The sequence below is a fragment of the Corapipo altera genome, unplaced genomic scaffold, assembly GCF_003945725.1.
Source record: "Corapipo altera isolate COAL_440 unplaced genomic scaffold, ASM394572v1 44, whole genome shotgun sequence".
Lineage (NCBI taxonomy): Eukaryota > Metazoa > Chordata > Aves > Passeriformes > Pipridae > Corapipo > Corapipo altera.
Window position 1 is genome coordinate 11,332,758 of NW_020884880.1, and position 21,063 is coordinate 11,353,820.

General features: G+C 38.1%; 1 protein-coding gene and 1 long non-coding RNA gene across 5 annotated transcripts in view; one reads left to right on the forward strand and one right to left on the reverse strand.

The window, feature by feature from the left end:
* The first annotated feature begins 2,946 nt into the window (after positions 1 to 2,946).
* LOC113945301 lies at positions 2,947 to 19,382 on the forward strand. Its single transcript, XR_003527026.1, has 3 exons — positions 2,947 to 3,069; positions 16,588 to 16,593; positions 19,373 to 19,382. It is a non-coding gene; the product is annotated as an uncharacterized LOC113945301 (long non-coding RNA).
* OSBPL3 (oxysterol binding protein like 3) overlaps positions 7,154 to 21,063 on the reverse strand; it is a 95,213-nt gene continuing 81,303 nt past the window's right edge. For all 4 annotated transcript variants that reach the window (XM_027639330.1, XM_027639331.1, XM_027639332.1 and 1 more), the window contains 5 exons: positions 18,836 to 18,980; positions 17,461 to 17,605; positions 16,655 to 16,781; positions 16,310 to 16,432; positions 7,154 to 14,825 (listed from right to left, as the gene is read on the reverse strand). In XM_027639330.1, coding sequence (XP_027495131.1) covers positions 14,729 to 14,825; positions 16,310 to 16,432; positions 16,655 to 16,781; positions 17,461 to 17,605; positions 18,836 to 18,980 — 637 coding nt within the window. In that variant the 3' untranslated portion in view covers positions 7,154 to 14,728. The remainder of the gene's footprint in view (positions 14,826 to 16,309; positions 16,433 to 16,654; positions 16,782 to 17,460; positions 17,606 to 18,835; positions 18,981 to 21,063) is intronic.

Below are 21,063 nucleotides of genomic sequence, written 5' to 3' on the forward strand. Positions count from 1 at the left end.
AGCTACTTACAACATCTCAACCTTCCAGCTAATTTCAGCAGATTCTAATCCATTGTCTCTTTCTGATTTCCTGAGGTGACGCCCTTATTGAATCCATGATAAAATAGATTTTCCTTCTGGGGTTACACCTGCTTACAGAAATTTGAAAAAATAGCCAGGATGGAACTAAGTACCAGCATTTGTGATAACTTAATTTTAATGAACTAATAAAAATTATAAAGCTCCATTCTTAGAGCCTCATCCTGAGAAAAAGCACCCACACATCCTCAAGAGATGTCTTTTTAGGATCAGCATCGAGCTGCAGAATTGCTAGCTCCAGTAATAATCTGGCCAGTAATAGCACTTGTTTCATAAGCTATCATGTGTTTTTCCAGGGAGTGGCAATGTGTGATCCATTTCACATGCAAGAGTCTGCTAAAGCATATTTTGAGAAATCAAGGCAGGAAGTTGCACTGAACCACATTGCCATGGAAATGTTCACTGGGGAGGGATGACTGAAATAAAACTAGTGAATCTTGCTAGTCATTTTAAGGACATTGCCAGCAATTGCATGTACACCAAATAAAGGGTGTCCACACTAGGAATATTTCCACATTTTCAAGAAAAATCTTCAACAGAAATCTTCTATCCACTTCAAAGACACACACTGATGTAGGATAGTTTTCAGATGCTTCTGATTAGAAGAGAGAGAAACATAAGTGTGGGTGTTAGCAAACGCTTTTGGGGATATGCGGCAATTAACTTAGAGGCTTCAAAAACTGTTACCAAAACTGGCTGCAAATAGGAGACATTCAGGATTAAACACTCACTTTGAGTCTTCAGTCTTCGTGGAAATGTTCTTTAGGTGCACTACGCAGAGAAAATTCAGAGCCCATGGTTACTTTGTGATCAGCTGGGATGCCAGCAGGGAGAACATGATATCAGAGAAATACACATTCTGAGTGTGGTCTGTACTGGGATCTGTCTGCCACATGCTCCATCTCCCGAGCTGAAGTATGAAATGCATCACTGCTGCATTAGAAGATCCTTCTGCATTTCTCCTGCATAAGAAAATCCTCTTGCAGAAGGAAGGGAGGGAGAAAATCTGAAACTTTTGCCTCTGGGACAAACTGGTTTTGGTATGGGACAAGTTCTGGCTACCTCGTTTAGATAAATAAGTAAAGTGAGGCAATTGACATGAGAACTTCAACTTAAAAACATGAGAACTTCACTTCAACTTAAAAAATGAGTAATGCACATAGTAAGTGAGTAAATAACAGAAAAGACAGTAGTCTGAAAGGAAAAAAAAAGTCCCCCCACAAAATAGTTGTATGCTTTTGAGCACAGCTGTGTGAAATTCCTCAAGTGTAATATTTAAGATAAGAGATCACTTAGCAAGTCACCACAAGATGTCAGCATTGCAGAATGGTTATTCCTGAGGAACAGAAAAGGTCTTTGCATTCTATAAGCATTTGGTATTAGATTTATTAATGGTATGTAATGCCTTGTAGCCATTAGTGTATTGTTTCAGGCTGTATCCAGCCTGACTAGAAAGCGCTCGCTCAAATTTTGCCTGTATATTGAAGTGTCTGGAGGTCATCCAAAGGTCTCTGTTGCTCAATGCTAGGCTTTTTTTAAAACCCTCACACTGGCTGGAGAAGGGTCTGCTAGCCTCAGTTCTGTAGAGGAAGTGGGAAGAAAGTGTGAAACTATTTTGGGCTTCTATTAGAAGAGAAGGATATTTGGCGTAGCAAATCTTTTTGAAGGTATCCAGCAACATAAACCAAATCATCAGCGAAAGAATGAACTTCTTTTTTCTCCATTTCCTTTCGTGAGAATAAAAGATCTGAGCAGCATTTTATTTGTTTATTTCCTATTTCTTTCAAATCAACTAACCAGCCTCATTTGTCTTTCACATTAAAATTCATCTCCTGTTTTGGTGGGATCCTCTGTCCTTTTCGCCTATGCCATTCAGTCCCCTGAAACATTTCCTGTTGCAAACAACAGCTTTCTGGCTCTCCTGCTGTTACAGCTGTCACCAGCCCTGCCACCGTGCCAGCAGCAAGTGACAAGCTTAGCAAAGTGCAAGTGACGGCGTTGTGCCTAGGGGAGGTGAGTGGGATGGTGCAGTAAGCCAGGAGGGACTGTGTGAGTTCAAAGCAGTCAGAAAACCATTCTGCTGCATTTCCCTACCCACTCATGTGAGCTTCTGTCTGTTCTGCTCTGACACCTTTAACTGTCTGAAGATTTTGCCTGTAAGATGAGTTGGGCCACTGTTTAGAGGCCATCTTGTATTGCCAGGTTCATCTCTGCTACCTTTACAGTCCAATATGAGGAAAAAAGAGTTCACTTCTGGACCTTTTAGTCCCTTGGAAGGACCACTGGAGACTGCCATGCTGAGATGCAGAAGGAGGCAGACATGCTCAGGATAACCTGTTTGCTGTAACTCAGATCTTGCTGCCTCAAATATTGATGTTGGCATAGGGGAAAGCAGTATTAATCCACCTTTCTGTAGTACACATGTTGTGGCACAGGGCTCCCCCCTGCCATTGTAAAAGCTCTCTTAACCCTGCAGTGAGAGTGTTTTTGATATCTTTAAAGATCTACCTACGAAAACCTTGTGATTATTTGATGATTTTTCCATAATTTTAAGAAAATTGTCAGAAGAGGTAGATGAGGATCTTGTCTAATAGATTGTGGTTACCTAAAAAGTCATCTAGTGATGTGGCCCTTCTGTTGGAGGAAGTCCAGAGGAGGGCCATGAAGTTGATAAGGGGACTAGAGCACCTCCCCTACAAAGACAGGCTGAGAAAGCTGGAGCTGTTCAGCTTGGATAAGAGAAGGTTGCGTGGAAGCCAGAGAGCAAGTCTTCATCAGGAGTTGTAGTGACAGGACAAGGGGGAATGGCTTCAGACTGGAAAAAGAGTTTAGATTAAACGTTAGGAGGAAATTCTTTACTGTGAGGATGGTGAGGCACAGGCTGCCCAGAGAAGTTGTGGATGCCCCATCCCTGGAAATTGTTCAAGGCCGGGCTGGATGGTGCTCTGAGCAACGTGATCTAGTGAGAGATGTCCCTGCCCATGGCAGGGGGTTAGAATTAGATGATCTTTAAGGTCCCCTTCCAAACCAAACCATTCTATGATTCTGTGATGTCTCCAATAATAATATGGAGAACAGATTGCATGAATCTGCATGAACTTGCTGTTTCTAACTTTAAATTGTAGATTGGATGGCAGTCACAGAACCATATTTTTTTTACAATAATGATAAATGAAGACTTAGGAAGTGATAACTTTTCTTCGGTGTCTCAAAAGTCTTCCATAATAGTTTGTTATGAACCATCTGGTCTCATTAATGTTTTATTAAAAACCATCTGGCTGCTATATTGTTCAAGCTATTTAGCTGTAAATCTTTCTTATAAATTAGCCTAAAGGAATGGCTATCAAACTATTGTGTAGGAGCCCCAAACATTTATGTAGGTCCTATATAAACAGTTATTTTAAAAGTATTAAACTATAATAAACTTCCACATTAAACTACAAAAGTATAAAAAATGTATCAGTAGTAAAATCTTGAATTAAGTATATTCCCTATGCTTCTTAATTTTTCTTGTTTTCTTTTTTTTTATGTCTTTAATTCTTGGCCAGTTGGAACAGGACCTACAAAGTCAAATGATGAACTGCATCTAAATAACAAATATTAGGGGGTTGTGTTTCAATGAAACATTGCAAACAGAGGATACTTGTCACTATGACTCCAAAAAATGAGGCCTTTCATCTTTGTATCTCTACACACATACACATTTCAGACTGTTAGTGCTCTAAAGTGTTCTCTTTAAAATCAACCTGTACAGCACATGGTTCTATTTAAAGTATAGTTGTACAGCACCTAGTACAAGGGACAGCTAGGCACAACTGATTGTAAATGATTATGTAATATGCATTGTTTTAACAAACTGTACTTCCACTCATAATTGTTCTACTGTTACATTTTCAGATCAGTAAAAAATTAGGGCAATTCATATTGATTTTGCTATTTATAGACAACCTCAAAGTTACAGTGAATGGAAGAACTAAGGAAAGCATATCTAAAGAACACATAGAAAGTTTAGGACAAAACTAGCAAAGCGATAGGAGTTAAATGATCCACGAGAAAGAGCCCGTGGCTGAAGCTGCCTGTAGTAAGAAAGTTCTCTTTGATCAGCTCCCCAGGTTTGTTGTTTCACGCAATTCCTCTTGCATCCTCTGACGTGTGCACAAGCATCCTCAAAAACCCTCACTATCTGACTGCAGGAGCAAATTATTTGGGCAGAATTTTCCAAAGAATCGGCAGTATGTGATTGCAGTCTCTCTTGAGGCAGCCAGCTCGATGGTGTTTGTATTGCATTGCTTCGGAACATGTCCAGAGTCAAACCTTGCTAAGTTAATATTTCATTGAATAACACCAGATGCATGTTGTCATCTACTACAACATTTGTAGCAATAGCTTTATTATGAGTTAAAACAAATTTTCTCTCTCACTTTTGTTTTTTTGTGCCTCCTCTGTTTTATTTCCCAGTTATTTTGCAACTCCATAATCCCCCTTCTCGTTACCTGTTAACTGTCAGCTCAGTCTCAGGAACAACGGAAATTCCTGTTCCAGAGCAATCTGAAGGGGATTTCTCCAGAACAAAACAAATGCAGTTTTAAATGCCCACGAAGATAGAAATCGAGAATTTTGTTTAGAGATCTTTGAAGCAGGCCATGGCCCACAAAAGCAGCAGATGCATTGAGGAGAAGACCACAAACAGCAAAGAAGCCAGTGGCTCTAGAGGGTCCTGAGGATCTGTGAGGCTGCATTGCTCCTGCAAGGTGAGTCAGGGTTGCTGCAGCTTCCCAGGGACTCTGCAGCAGGAAGTGCCAGGGGTTGTCTGCACCTTCTGCTGTAGAAATGCACACTGCAAGGGAGGACAAAAGGAAAAAACCCACCCCATTTCACACAGGGCTGATAGTTCAGCCTCACTGGGTACCAAGACTAAGGCAGGCCCTGTGTTTCTTGTCAAGGCCATCTCATTTTTCAGCTTGTTATTGCTGCCTCCTAGTTTCAGCATGTGAAGTGTTGTCTTTTCAACATCTTACAGGCAGTGGGGTAAGAACATACCTGGGTTTTCCCAGCTGAAGGGAACAGGATGAAAAAGAACACAGGTTTTTTTTGAAACAAGGAGCAAGGGCTGGCAAGGAGCTGAAAAGTGTGTGGGCTGGTAATTGCACGGAGTTTCTTTTATGCTTTGCAACAGCGTTGCCCAAAAGGACAGCAGATACCATAAAGGGGGTTCTGTGGGTCAAAACAGATTTGTAGATACAAAAGTACTGTGACCAGTTCCAGGCTTCTCAGTGCAAGAGAGAGATGGAGCTCTTGGAGCTGGTCCAGCAGAGGGCAACGGAGATGATTAAGGGACCAGAAAGAAAGGCTGAAGGATCTGGGCCTGTCTCAAGAAGAGACGACTGAGAGGAGACCTCATCAATGTCTGTAAGTACCTGAAGGGGCGGTGTCAAGAGGATGGATCCAGGCTTTTCTCAGTGGTGTTGAGCAATAGGACCAGAAGCAGTGGGCAGAAATTGATGCACAGGAAGTTCCTTCCACTGGGAACATGAGAAAGAACTTCTGTACTGTGTGGGTGACCAAGCACTGGAACAGATTGCCCAGAGAGGTTGTGGAGTCTCCCTCTTTGGAGATATATAAGAACTATCCAGATGCAATCCTGTACCCTGTGCTCTAGGATGACTCTGCTTGAGTAGGGAGGTTGGACCAGATGACCCACTGTGGTCCCTTCCAACCTGACCCATTCTGTGATTCTGTGAAAAGGCTGCAGCTGTCCCTCTGAACAGGGCAGGAACCACTACAAAGCAGTGGTGTCCTGCAAATTTGTACTGGTGGTGGCTAGGGATAGTCACACAGCTCTGAGTTACTGACATTATTTGTTACACTGCAGTTATACACACAGACCAGGTCTTTGCTTTGCTGGAAAAAAACCTCATGTATGAAATAACGTGTTGGACTGTTCTCTGACAATTAAATATGTAGTTTATTTGCTCTATCACAGGACTAAAACTGGTGCCCTTGTTCCTTGCACTGCCCTTGTTTTTCTGAATGATGTATTGATTTGGGTGAATGGCATCTGTAACAGATGATGCGAGTACCCTTGGGTGGATGGCTTTCTTACTGACAAGGAGGGTACTCTTGCCAACCACAGTGTAAGCAATGCAGTTTGTAGGAGAGAAGGAAGACCAGCTGTGTCCTGAGAGGAAGCATTAGTAGGAAAGGAAACAGTGAGCAACTGGTACTGGGAAAGCAGGAACTGCAGTTATTCTTTTGGCCAGGACCTCGTGACTGCACACTTCAATACTGAGAATCGTATTTCAACAATATATATTCTTTCCTCTCATCCCTTTCCCCTATCATGCCAAACAAACAATTCCTGCTGGTATCCAGACCAAAGCATTCACACGAGCATCAGCTTCAGGAAGCTTTGCAGCTAGACAGAATACAGTGGAGCTCCTACTGTGGCCTTTCTTGCAATGTGGCATATCCAGATCTCTTTTTCAGTTCCTGATATTCACAAAAGGTGAGAATGTAATATCCTTGAGTTCTCTACCCTCCATCAACTTTAACAGAAGCTTTACTCTGTCTCCAAAATGAAAGGGCACAGGTTAAGGAGAGGCTAGGCTCACCATCCTTTAGTCCCACCAAAGGATTTAAGAACTGGGTGTGCTATTTTCAAACTTCATAAGAAAATTGATTTTTCCATCCAAAAAACCTGAAAAGCTCTAGTTGCCATCACAGGATTTGTTTCACTGACTGAAGTGCAAGTAACAAACAATGAATACAGTTAGGATGATCTCCTGACTTCATCTTCAGTCTATCAATTGCTGAAATGATAACAAATCTAAGAGTAAACAAAACAGTAAATCTCTCCCGCTATTAGACAAGTTCTCATCTATTGATAAATCTACATAATCTTCCTTGCTCTAGGCAGCAATCTAGGCATTGCAGACATATCCTCATAAAAATCTAAGGAGGAGAGGATTTTTCAAGGCATGTACTGCAGTCATTCAAAGTAGACTTATGGCAGCCAGCCATTATTTTTATTTTTTAATACAAATTGAAAAGTAAGAAATTAGTAATTTAGGAAAACAACTTTTTATAGAGAAGTTTTAATAAAGCAGAACAATGTTAACTAAGCAAAATAAAACATATTTTCAAATTCTAACAACTGGTCTTAGTAAAATAGCAAGTGAAACATCAGCTCAAAAAAATCCTCAAAGAGAAGTAGTGCCTTAGAGAAAGACAATAATTCTTGAAATTACAGTCAGAAACATCAGCTGAACCTTCATACACAACATCTTGTGTTCCAGGAATTTATTACTGTTTCAAGAGTCTGTAAAAACTTACGCCATTGAACCCACAGAGACAAATTCTCAGTTAACTTAAGCCTCAGTTATGCTCAGCTCAGCAGAGCAACACTGATTTACCTCAAATGAGAGTTTACACATTGTAATTTAAAATATTTCACCTGATACAGAGTAGGCAAAGATACAAATTCATAAGTCTACAGCAGAATTTGGTATCTGGCCAGCTTTTTAACCCCATTTAAAAACACAGAGTAACCCTAAAAATTCTTATGCGTCTGCTACCAGAGGGGTCTAAGTTAAAAATCAATAAATTGAGCACAGAGAGCAACATTTGCAAGATAAAAGAAATATAACATAGGCATTAAAACCCAACCCAAAAAAGCCAAGATGTGTCAGTTACTATGCAGGGCAAGCTTTCCCGTCAGTGCTTTTCCTCACACTGTGGTGGTTTGAATCATTTTGCAGTAAGCAAAATGACTTTAAAATAGAGATTAATGTAAAGGAACAGACAACTGAGCTAAACCACAATCTGGATGCAAGGTCTATATGAGCCAAGTTTACACCTTGCACTTCTGCAGGGGAGAACAACCTGTTTTGTCTGGGTAGCACTGACCACACTGTGGGTACTTGGCATGGTATAAGCTCAAGAAGCAAACACGAGAAATTCACTCCACATCAATTTATCTCTAAACCAAGTTCCTGCTGCCCTCCATGTTCACAATCAGGGCACTAATAAGCATCCCATGCCATCTTTCTCTCCCTTTTATAAAAAAATATTACTGCTTCTGTCAACAGTGACTTTCCCAGCAACTTGAATTAAATGCTTGTTGTTTCAGATACCAATTAAACCATATAAGATCTCTATTAAATTAATCAACAACAAAGTAATTCTCCCTGCCATGATGAGAAAGTTCCAAAGTTCTTAACTCAATAGAACCAAAATGTCTGGATTTCAAAAAACAGGAACTGATTCTTGCCCACTGTAAAAGCTGTTTTTCTTTTGGCCTCAATCCTAATTCTGCCATGCACAACAGCTGAGGATATTTTGTGTGGTAACAGATTTACAGATTCGGTTTTCCCAGCTCTTCCTGGAACCTCCATGCTCCCTCCCACCAAATCTTTGTAGACACTGAGCCTGGTAAATGCTGGAGAACTGCAGTCAGGAATTTCATGTTGTTCAGGAATTACACTCACTGTATTCCCATGTTTTTCAAGATCCTAGTCCATCTGTATTGCATCTTATACACATATGGTGGGACCGTGAGACATAGCTGAGATCTGACTGGAAGACCTGTCCTGAATCACCATCACTAAGGGAAAAAGCCACCACACTGATCTCCTTTCTTTCCAGTTATTTATTTTATCCAGTAAATACTATGTTCCCCTGTTTTTAAAAGTTGTTTTATGAACATTTGGTTTGTGGTTTCCACATTCATGCTAAAGCATAACATTTATGTTGCACATCTGTCTGCTAAAAGCTGCTTTTAAGAATAAACTTCCAGCTGTAAATGGATTCCATCAGCTAACCCCTTTCCCTGTGACAGTGTCTGGCACGATAGCCATGAAGCAGAGCTGCACAGAGCAGTACAACTGGAACACTGCACAACTACACAACAACCAGTCAGATTGTAAGAGTGATAAATAAGGCTTCTAGCAGATGGAAGCTTTTTCCTACTTGCCATTTTGGGAACTGTGAAAAGCACAGCAGCAAGACTTGGTTCAGCTGTCACTAACAACCTTTGAAAAAAGGTACTTACAACCCCTGGGAAAAAGTCAGGGTGCTTTATGACCTTTTGCAAGTATGATTTATTGACATTCAACTAAATTGGTTACAGAGACAAAAATAATAAATCAAATTGAGCATCAAGGTGCTCCAACATTATAAATTTTTGGAGTAAGTGAAGCAAAAACCAGGAATGGTCCTGATTACAGAAAGATTTCCTAAAAATCTGAAAGTCAGTGATAATCTGAAAATCAGTGATCATTCTAATGTATAAGATATTCTGAAATCACTAATGCTCTATCAAAACAAACAACAAATTCAGCATTTAGCAGCTTTGTGTAATATGTCATACAGGTGGCATGTTTTTCAAATACTGGAACTAATAAAATACTGTTAACACAGATACAAGACTGCCTGATTCTTGGGAATACCAACCATCTCCAAGGTGTGGAGTTAAAGGAGTTCATCATCTCTTCTGGATCAACCTCCCAAACATTCTCATAAGCTTTAATACAGTTTTGTTTTATACAACAAAACCACCAAATCCACAATTTATATAAAAAAATGAACAGTTTAAATAAATCTTTAACATATGGCAACTATTTATGTTGAAAATTTCTCTTATTGCTTTCAAAAGCTGCAGAAAGAACAGTATCTAAGAACAAAGGAGTACAATAATACATTTGGTGATAAGTTACAGTGTTTACTAAGTTTCAACAGATAATCAAGATAATGTGCAGTTTCTTATGAACCCACAGTTGCTGGAGTAAGTTGCATCCACCAGTAGCTAGAAAATAGAAAGAATGAATTAGTGAATACCATGAATTTTATTTATAATAGGCATAATCCATGAATGAAAACACACTCAACCAAAAAAACCATTTTATTTTAATGTCACTCCTTTGCATAGCACCATCTGATTCGAGCCCTTGCAAGATGTATTCAGATATGTGGAGAAGCTGGATTTCATCCTTCTCTCTAGTATATATGCACTGTGGGCCAAGTTTTGCACTCCTCTTCACCTTGCCCTCTCTGAGTTGTATACCAAAAAAATGCTGTATTGAACTAAGTAAGATATGCCAAAAGTTTCCTGCTCTGCCAAGCTGGTCATTTGGAGAGACAACACAAGAGATTCACACAAAAGCAGATGCAAGGACACTAATAACTAGGAGTATGCTGAGCAGTATAGCTGCACTTTTCCCCAGCATACTACCCTTACCAAGTCTGATTCTAGAGTGCAAGTGGGAAAAAAGTCTTGTTCTCAGTCAAGGAAAAGATACAGAAGTAGGCCACAATGTTTATGGGGAGAGATTTTAACTATGGTTTGAAGTATGATTTATCGTTTAAAACCTTTTTAGAATGGACTGTTTTCCTATTCATCAGAGATTTGTTTAATAAAGAGAAAAACAGGACATTGAATAAGGACTTGAAGACACAAGGGACCACATAAAAAACCTAAAAAGGATTGTAAACACCTGAGGGAAAGTAGGGGGGATGGGAAGGGGTGAGGTCTTTGTTAGGCTGGGGTTTCGTAAGGGTTTGGTTTGTTTGTTTTGAGACCAGCACTTGACCTTTGTGCAACCTGAAAGCTGTCCCTGGTTGGGCCCTGGTTCTGGCTCCATGAATTGGTGTTCCTTTCTGCACAGTGATCTGGATTCAACACTAAACTAGCAGACAGTAAGAGGACTGCGTTTGCAACCACTACATCCTTTAGGAGCCAGGTTTTAAAAGAAAGCAGCAATCTTGTTTCTAGTCCTTCAAAGAAAACAGATTGGTGGAAGAACAGATCTCTGGGATGTTTCCTTTTCAGAATTTGGGTTGGTTTTGGTCTTCCTTCCAGGCATCTAGTTTTCTGAGCTCTTTATAAAGAATCTAAGTCCAGACTGCTAGATCTGTATTTTAAAAAGCATCTAAAAGAAGTAGATCAGTGCTGGAAAACTAACACATCAAGCATACCTTAGAGAACAGAGATTCAGAAAGGAATGCAATTATTTATGGTGCATTCCAGTTCCACTTGGTCTAAAGGGCACTTTATGCTACCTGGAGTCGCCTCCTGAACCAGTGATGCTGTTTCATAATTCCAAATTTACATTGTACCAAAATCAGAAACTAAGCATCTACCCTGCAAATCTGGAAATAGAGCTGTGAGTTTCTGGTCCTATGAACACTATTTCCCTGGACTTTTTTTTCTTTCTGTGCTTTCTAATTTGCAAACTGAGCCAGTGTTTTAACACCGAAAGGCCTGAACTGCTACATTACTTTGACATAAGTTTATAGTGAAGGTTTTACCTTATGAACAGACACACAAAGAAAGGAAGAGCTGGATGAATGCTTCTCAAACTGACCTCCAAGATCATATTAAGTGATGGTTATAAAGTCATGAAATAAGAGAGCTATAGCAGCAGGCAATGGCCATCAGGAAATTTTAAGACTGATCCATTGAACTAACACAGCTTGGGGATCACTTCTCTGTATGAAAAGCAGCAGTTAAGTTGCTTGGTGCATTCTTTTTACCATTCAGGGTAGAAATAGTGGGAAAGAAGTCTCCCAATGTCAGTTATTAAAAACAACTTGCCTTAATTATGTTGCAGAACACTAAAATAAATTTTGTACCCATCAACACAGCTGAAGTTTTGGGGAAGAAACTTATCAGAATTTGATATTTTACCAAGAATAACTTTATAGAATATATTACGGTTTGTGAATGATGAATATATTTTTATGCAGAAATACACAGAAGTAACATCAAGACAATTTCCTTCTACTTCTTAATATACAGTTTTTAGGAGTTTAGTAACTAAACCCAATTATTTAATAAAAAAGTAAGCAGGGAAAATTATACCGCTGCTGGAAACGCAGGGTCAGAGGATCATTCACAACTGGTTACATCGTGCTTGCAGGTGTGTATTAGAGATTTTAAAAAGGATCTATTACTTGTTCAATGATTTTGCTTCATGCATTTAAGAAATGCCCTAGATTATTCTCAGGCATTGTTTTTCTGAAGATGATATTAGAATTCTTCAGTTTACCTTCTTGATATGGAAATTTTGATAAAGAAAATTTTATATAAGGCACTGCTTAGCCCAATGCTTCTTGTGATCAATCCCATGTATTTTAGACAGTTTAGATTGTAAGACACAAGGCAACACTTCCAATCTGATTTCTCAAAAATCATGAATCAAATAATGAGATTTTTTCTGTTTAACACCTGCTGCTTTTAATGCATTACAACTTTTAACTTTGCCTTTTGGCCTCTAATTCTTTAATTTTAGATGCTATCAAATATTAGGTCATATGACAAAGTATGAGGGAATCCTCTCCACACAGAGAATATACAAACCCAACAATATATTCAGATATATAACTGATATATATGCAGATCAGTCAGTAACACAGTAGTTGTCAAATATGACAATGAGCAAGCTTAATATATCCTCCATAAATTTTGCTCCTTTGCCTAGAAGCTTTTTTTTATTTCTGCTACCCTCTTTTGTTGTTAAATTAATGTTATTTTTAGTATAAATGGTAATTACCAACAGCAAAGATAACTACAATTAACCACTCTATTCGGTGCCAAATTTTCACAGTTAATACAAGGATAAAATACAGGAAGGGAACAAGTTACGACAAGAACCTCATTTTCCTTGAAAAGCCAAACAGCCCCCAAAGGTTAAGATTTCCTTTGGAATCAAAGCCCAGATTTTGTCTTCATATAAATGTGAACCTTGCCTTGTTGTAAGCTGTTGGCATGGTAGTCAAGTCTTAAAAAGACATATTAAATATAAATGATTATGCTAACTTCTTTGGTAATAAATTACAGAAATTACAGTGAGGGAGAGTTCCTGGGCAAAGTGAAAAATAGTGAAAAAGCATTCATCTGCCTCTGAGACAATGAGGCTTCAAGGTAACTGAAAGAAAATTCAAATATACATCTAATCTGACATTACAGATTTTGTTTAAAATGGAAAACCTTCATAGTATTTCCTTCATGTTACATATACTACATGGATCCATTTTTAATGGGTTTTCTCTAGGACAATGCAGCACAGCTGCAGTAAAGTGCAAGCTTTTCTAAGCTACTAGTCTGTCCATCTAGGAATCTACCTTATCCCTGCCACATCTAATTGTTCCAGTCATAAGCCAGTTTAACATGCCAGCTTTCGTATTTGTTTCATGCCATTACAGTGGCATGGAAGAAAAATAAAAGGGGGTGGTGATGGGATATAGACCTATCACATGGAAACTGCATTGTTGCCAGAGTCACAGACACACAGAACAGACTTGAAGAATCATGGATCAGGTTTGAGTTGCAGATAGGTAGGAATGCAAATTATTCTGTTAATGACTGTGACATTGTGATTTGATGGAAAAAAACCAAAAAATACTGTCCATCTCTATAATATTCATTCAAAAGTGCTACAGTTTTTTCCTGTTCAATTTCTGACCTATGGTTTAGTAGCTTCACAAATCAAGCCATACATATAAAATTATAGGAAAGGGATGCAATTGATTTAGTGCAAGACACTTCGATATTTATCTGAAAATAACAAACAGAGGAAGATCAAAGACTCCATACACTTCTCCATAAGGCAGATGGTAGTTTTTAAAATATAAGATCTAAAATATGTTGTTTATTTCTTAAGAGGTAGAAAATATCAAAATACTAGGAAAAAATTTCTAGCTTAAAACAATCAGTTTGCTTACTTTTTAAAAAGTCTTACTGTTGCAATTTTTAGGTTAATAAAAACAAATGAAGCTATGGAAGCACAGGATTTCGTGCTCTGTATAGATTTCACTTACTGGAAAGAGAGAGAGCTTCTTCATCTACTCAGTGCTCAAGCAGTATATACAATAATCTCCTCCTCTTGCCCTGTTAGGGTCTATAAATTCGAAGTGGAAATTTTTCCCAGTGGAAAATTTTGGCGATTCCTGAATTTCTAGCACTACATTTAACCTGGTACAATTTATGTATAAGGCAGTAGAACCACCGATGCAAGCTCAGAACTACCTCTTCCATAATACTAAGAAGAAAGTTATTAGAAACAAAAGCTTATTTAAATCTTTTCTACAGGCAGCAAAAGATCATACTCAGATTCCAGCACCAGCTGGTAATCTTGTTTTAGCAATTTATACTTGCCCAGAGACAGCTGAAGTACTCACTGCACTGTGGAATCCAAACTACAGTTTGAGTTACTAAGGCTTGCACTCCGAATCCTCAGCACAGCTAGGAGATGCTGATGCTACTGCCTCCAATGCAATTTAATAAGGCATAAGTTAACTCACAGCTGATGTTATTACACATTGAAAAAGTAGTGTAAAAGCTCCTCTTTTCCCTCTCACCGTTTACATTCAGGACTATTTATTAAATATTTTATAAAAAGAAGTTAGGGTATTTATACATTCAAACAATCATTGCAATAGTCGAGTAAAGGAAACTAATTATGAGATTCTAACTTAAGCACGATTTTGCAGATATGCACATTTGCACACATACACACACCCCACACATATACTATGTGTGTGTGTGTGTGTATATATATGTGTATATATAGATATATATAGTTATATTTTACATATATGTCTTTTGAATCAGATCCAAGAATACAGCACAGAATATCTTCACTTAGCTCCTCTTTCACCAGAGGACAGGATTGTCCAGTTTGGAAAAACCAGGTTCTTTTCTAAGGTCCATGTATGTTCCATTGCTCACCCAGGAGTCATCACTGGATTTCCTGTCAAAGGTTAAATAAACGTCTTAAAAGTAAAGCTTATATTTTCCATATATATGCTGTGTAATGCAGTGTAGTACTATGCACAGATACCCAATCCAGCCCATGAACCAGGTGCAGTGCAACTCATTACAGCCTGCAAACAAGCCAATATAGCATGAAGAGTCGAACAGCTATGTCTGCACATTGAGAGATGCATTTCAATAACCCACTATTCACTTTCACTGTCATATGTCTGTGCTTGGCACTTAAAACTACAGCCCAGGTTTATTTCATGGTCTCAAAAGCAGCTTTGAGGGGAAACTTGACTTCTGTCTGTCCAAAGATGGTTCACCATGTTTATTGCATAAAGAGAGCCTATAGCTCTCAGTCAAGAGCCAAAAAATCAGTCTGCTTTTAATCTAGTGCACAACATGTTTGGCACAACAGCTAATTATTCTTTTAAGTAAATCAAGGCTTGTGGCAGAGAGAAATCACTATTGAAAAGCCAAAAGCATTAATTTATATCTGCTCTAATACTTTTGCTATATAGTAATTAAATTCTTTATTCCACTATTTAAATCTACAGCACAAAACTCCGTTTTCAAATCCTCATTGTAAGGATTCAAATGCTGATCCTTATTGATAATTCTCATTGTGAATATACAATCACAAAGTATTAAACTGCCTCTATCCTGCTGGAAGTAAAATTTGCTTCTCTTTAGTAGGTGTGACTGGCAAATGATGAGTTAGCTCACCAGCTTATCAGATATCTAGTGATCTGAACCATTCTCTTTTTGCACCTATTTATACCTATTATAAACATTTCTGTGTTCCTCAGAAGTACAGTATATATCTATTCAGAAAAAATAGAATCCCAATCTGTTAACTGTGATACATAGGCCCATACAGCATTCACCTTGGCTCCAACTCTTTCACTGCAGAAGAGAGAAGTTGGAGGGCAAAAGACCACATCCCCACTGGCATTCATTTTTGTCTTTTGATGGCTTAAGTCTCCTGTTTAATTAATTTACAACAGGAAGAGATAAAGTGCCCTCAGAATGATAATTCTCTCCCCATAAAATAGGGGAAACCTGTTTGAAAACAGCCCTGGAAATGAAAGGCTCCAACTCAGCACACTTCTGCACCAGGCAATCCCACTGAATTTAACTGAAGTTCAGCAGAGATAATTAAGCTAAATCCAGCTATTTCACCTCGTTTGAAAGAATCAAAGATTCTGTCAGTCAGGCAGATTCAAATGTAGACTAAGTATCAATCGCCATCAAGGCAAAAAAATTAAAAAGAAATTCAAGGATGCACTAATGAAAAAGTAATATATAATTCTGAGTTTTAACTAAGTCTGGAGTATGCTACATCGCCAAAGTATAAAAAACAAGTATCTAGAAGAAACCTGGAAAAAACTGGAGCCTGCTCCATGATAATTCATAATCAGATCTATAATTAGGAATTTCAATAAATGATAGCATATGCTAAATATTATATAGTACCTGAAAAATCTAGGCTGATGCTCTAGATTGTTTTCTTCTAGCACCTTCCGTCGTTCTCTCTGTAGCTGCTCAATCCTCTGCTTTTGTATTTCAGCTCCTTCAATATTCCCTTCCTCTAGAAACCTGTAGCAGCAGTGATACAGACACAATTGGTGCTCCTCTCCCCCATTTTACAGCAGGTAGTTCACAGTGTTTCAAAGGTAAACAGCTACATCTGCAGACAACTACACTATCAAAAAGCACTTAAGGAAAACTAACTCAAAATAGTCTGAGTTTAGGTGAAAGTGAGTGTATGGAAGATTAAGAACAATTTAAGGAAGATATTTAAGAGTTAAAACTTTTTACCTTTGGTCTGGTCTAAAACGTGTATCAGTGGATGGGAGTAATGACTTAGTCTGAAGGTCCAATTCATTTAACTCCAGTGCAAATTGAGTAAATCCATACCATTGTTCATAATCTTTAGGCATTGGATCTACAGAAGAAAAGAGTACATTCAGAATTCCAAGTAAATGTTATTATCTTTAGAATAAAAATTCCAAGCTCCCTTCAGTCATTTGTTTGTCCTTGATTCACAGCCTCAGTTCTGCGGGAACAAGAGGTTTTTAACAATGTAACAAAAGAGAACATCCCCCTTGATAATTGCTCTGCAACAAGACAGATTTCTGTTCTCTCAGCTGAATCAGAGCACAACTGTGATGAAGGTCATACTATTACCATAGTGCTTTTTCAAACTACAGCAGTCAAAATCCCACGAGTTTGGGAGGAGTTCAGTTATGGCTGTCATTACAGAACTGAGCTTTGTGGGCTATCCTCCAATGTTTAACACATGAAATACATTACACTTCTTTATACAAGCAGTGGAGGGGTTTGTTCCTTTTTTTTTATTTCCCTCCTGTTAGAGTCCTCAATACCTACTTTATGCCCAAATACGAAAATGAGGGAGAAGGGAGAAAATGCAGGAAGCCACAGGATTAAAATCTCCATATTATTTAAATGATGTATTCTTCTGGTCTAAATTCTAAATGCTTGACAAAAATCCAATATTCTACAGAGAAATAAAAAGAAATTGAGGCCTAGTAAAGAAATAAAAACAGTAAGCTCCTTCTCAAGCAGATCTCAGTTCCTGTACAACAGCTGTTCTGATCACTAACTTGCTCTCCATATGCAGTTTGAAGACGAAGTTGTTCCACAGTATAAACTTTCATGCCACTTCCCAAAGAGTCGATGTACAACTTTCCCAGCTTTATCCATGACACTGCCTTCAATCTCATGTGCATTTGGACTCCAATACTTTGCCTAGAATTAAAAGGAACAAGGGAAAAAAGGTGCATAAGAGCTCAAGTGTGGTTCATTTTGCCATGCCAGTAGCACCATGCTGTAGAGCAGTTTTCTGAAATGAAAACTATTAATTTAGGTGTGCATTAAAATATCATATGCAAACAACTGTTGTTAGTACTATTAATCAGCTTATTAAAATACTAACATTGAGAATCGTATTTATGTGGTTTGACTTTTTTAGGGACAGTACTATGCGAAGCATAGCTGATCTTGAATTTTGCCAATGACAGTTGACACGGATTCCTGACTTGGTTGTCTACATCTTCCCCAAATTTGCAGAAGAGGAAGAGAAGGAACTGATACTTTAATCTCCCATTTAGACAATTTACAATATCAAAAGTGTGAAATTTGCAGGCTCTGTGTCTTTAAAATTTGAACTCTAAACATCTACTGCAGCTCTGAAACTACATTACAGTATTTTCAAATAAGTGTTTGAAAAAAATAATCACCCTAATGCTTCTTAGAAAGCACTAGGTATTCAGGAAAACAAATAAGAAAACTTTCCTCCTGCTGCTGAGCACCATGCTGCATAGGTACACTGAAGTAATTCCTTGTATCTGTATGGTCTGTTCTGTGTAAAGTACAGCCTTTCTCCAGCAATTAGACACAGAAAATGCAGGTTAAGTCTCCTAGCATGCTTTGCAAAACTATTTCTCGGGTTAGAAATTTTAGCATTTCTTTGTATTTTCATCTATTTCCTTCATTAAGAAGAAGAAGAAGACATCTATTACCAAAACCCAAATTTGATTTCAGTTCTAAGGACAATTTCTGAAGAAGTCGTATCTTGAGGCCTTGTAGTGAAGAAAAAGCTTTGAGTAACACCATAACCTACAGCTGTTGAATAAATACAACCACAGCACATGCCAGTGGGTTAGCAGGAGGCATGTGGTAAACCACTGTCAGTAGACAGCTTGTACCTATGTCTCCCATTAAACTGAGAGTAAGTTTTCCATGATATTTCTTCCTTTTCTTTCTCCATACTTTTCCCTAACTCCAGTGAAATCACCTGAGAAAGCGATTGTTTCTCTTTCTTGTCTGGCTCCGCCTACTAAACGGCAATTCCTTTAAAGTTGCTCAGAATCACAGGTAATTACAGCTTGTAAACAGTAGCACTGAGTTTCATCAGAGAGCATATCCACCCACTGCTGTGTCTGTTACAAAAGACACTGCCAACATTGCTGTGGTTACCTTTATGAAAGTCAGTTTGCAGTGGCAAGTGTCATCATTAAGATTTTTGATGATGATCTCTCCATAGTGTTCAATCCATCTCTGCCCACTTAAGATGTTATGGATGCAAGATGTCACCTTGTTCCATGCAAAATGGTCTTTAAAACTGTAAGGAAAAATACACACAAGAAAAATCATGTGTCATGTTCAAATGAGCTGATAAACTTGTGAAAATATTTGCAGAAAACTTGATCAAAGAAACTCAGAATACATTTTTTTTTTCCTGGAATGCCTCATTTTCTTGTTCCACACCTTCTCAAAACAAACCCTATGACAGCAATCCTGTCTCCCACAAAACCCTTTTTGCATCTGCTATAAACTTTGGTCTTGAATTCAGATTTCTCTCAATTTACTTATCCTTCTTTACCAGTTTTAAGTTTCCAAAAGAAATCATTCTAATGGCTTCTACTGTCTGAAATGCCCATTTCACAGCTTGTAACAGTGACAACAGAAAACACAAGGACATGGGCCACCAGAGTCATCTGAGGACTTAGTGAGTGGGATGAGCTTGGCTCAAGCTCTCAAGGCTGAGCGTATGTTTTTGCTTTAGGCAAGAGCAAAACTTCTCACCAGCTACTTCAAGATGCAGCTGCACACTGGAAGACAGCAGACAGGGAGAGATGAACAAATGCCAATAAGGTAACACAACATTCTACCTTTTATTAAAGAAGTAGGTGTTCTTATAAAACAGCTTTATAAAACATCGAGGAAAGTTTCATGAAGACATATTCTACAATTTGTTCTGGGTACGAATAGCCAAGTCACTACTGGTAAGGTAAAGGATAAACTTAGAAAGCACCAGTTTCCCCATAGCAACTGCTTCACACACATTCCATGGAGATATTGGAATCTGCCCTTACCTCCTATTCATCCCTTGCTTTCACTTACTGATTTATAAGAGCACACACACAAAGACAGTTTTTACAGACCAGCAGATACGTGATCAATTTACCCCACAGTAACTTGTTTTTCTGCCCCTAACTATGCAGGTCACATGGTCTATCACAAATGCTAAAAAACTGTAATTGCTCCAAAATTAACCTTAATACTAATGCTTTATTTTTCCCTATAGCCTTAGCACCTTTTCTGTACCTAATTCTATATCAAATACACAGGGATAGAAAACAGCACATGAAGATCACATATAAATCAGATTGTTTTCCAGTTCATCAGCCCATTATGAGTTCTAATATTAGTTATTTTGCTTCTGAACCCTCATTCACATCCTAAAAACCTTTCATTCCACAACTTAGGCTAGCTGCTATGAACATAGCATGGTTTATACATTACCTTTTGGATAACATCTTACGATATCACAATTTTATCCACTTAAAAGAAAAATGCATGCTTAGTCCCTTAGTTTGATGAGTGCTATGTTCTTGAACTATTTTTATTCTTTTTTTTTTAAATTGGTAAAATAATTAATTTTGTACTCTTTTTTTGGAAAACAGATTTAATTGGAACATTACTCAACCTTTAGATCTCTGGTTCTGCAAACATGATGGATATAGGACAAATTTTAAGGGATTTTAATTGTTGATCAATAATGGGCACTTTGACAAGCTAGCATAGGAACATTGCAGATTTTTATTAAAAAAACCTAAACAAACAAAACCACAAACAAAACAAAACAAAAAACTATACTCAACACTTAACTACAGTGGCTGCTTACTTCCTTGGATAATAAATACCAGATATGTAACTGGTTCTATTTATCACCTACAATAATTATTTCTGCAGTGGTGATGGCTGTTGACCTCACCTACAGTCCAGAACCCCATGGTGTCAGGGTCCATACAAATATAGGTACAAAGATAGGAAAAACAACAACATCCATTACCCCAAACCCATATTCAAGCAAAATAATTTGTAGCTTCCTCTACCAAGCAGTTTTCCTCTGTGACTTTAAAATGCATAAAGGTTGAAATTCAACTGAAGTATGAAAATACCAACTTTTCTTTTTTCAAGGCACACAGTAGTGATTTTTTTTTTCAATGTTTGTTATAACTTTTGGAAGAGTTGGTGCTTCTGATTTATGCTTCTGGTTTTGTTTTGGCGGTGTTCTTCTTCTTCCCCTTTTCCCCCTTTTCTTTTTAAATTAAATCATAGTCACCAGTTCTTCTAAAAGTCTAACAAAGCACAGCACAGCTTGTTTTCATCTGGATAAATGTGGCTTTAGTGTGTCCAAG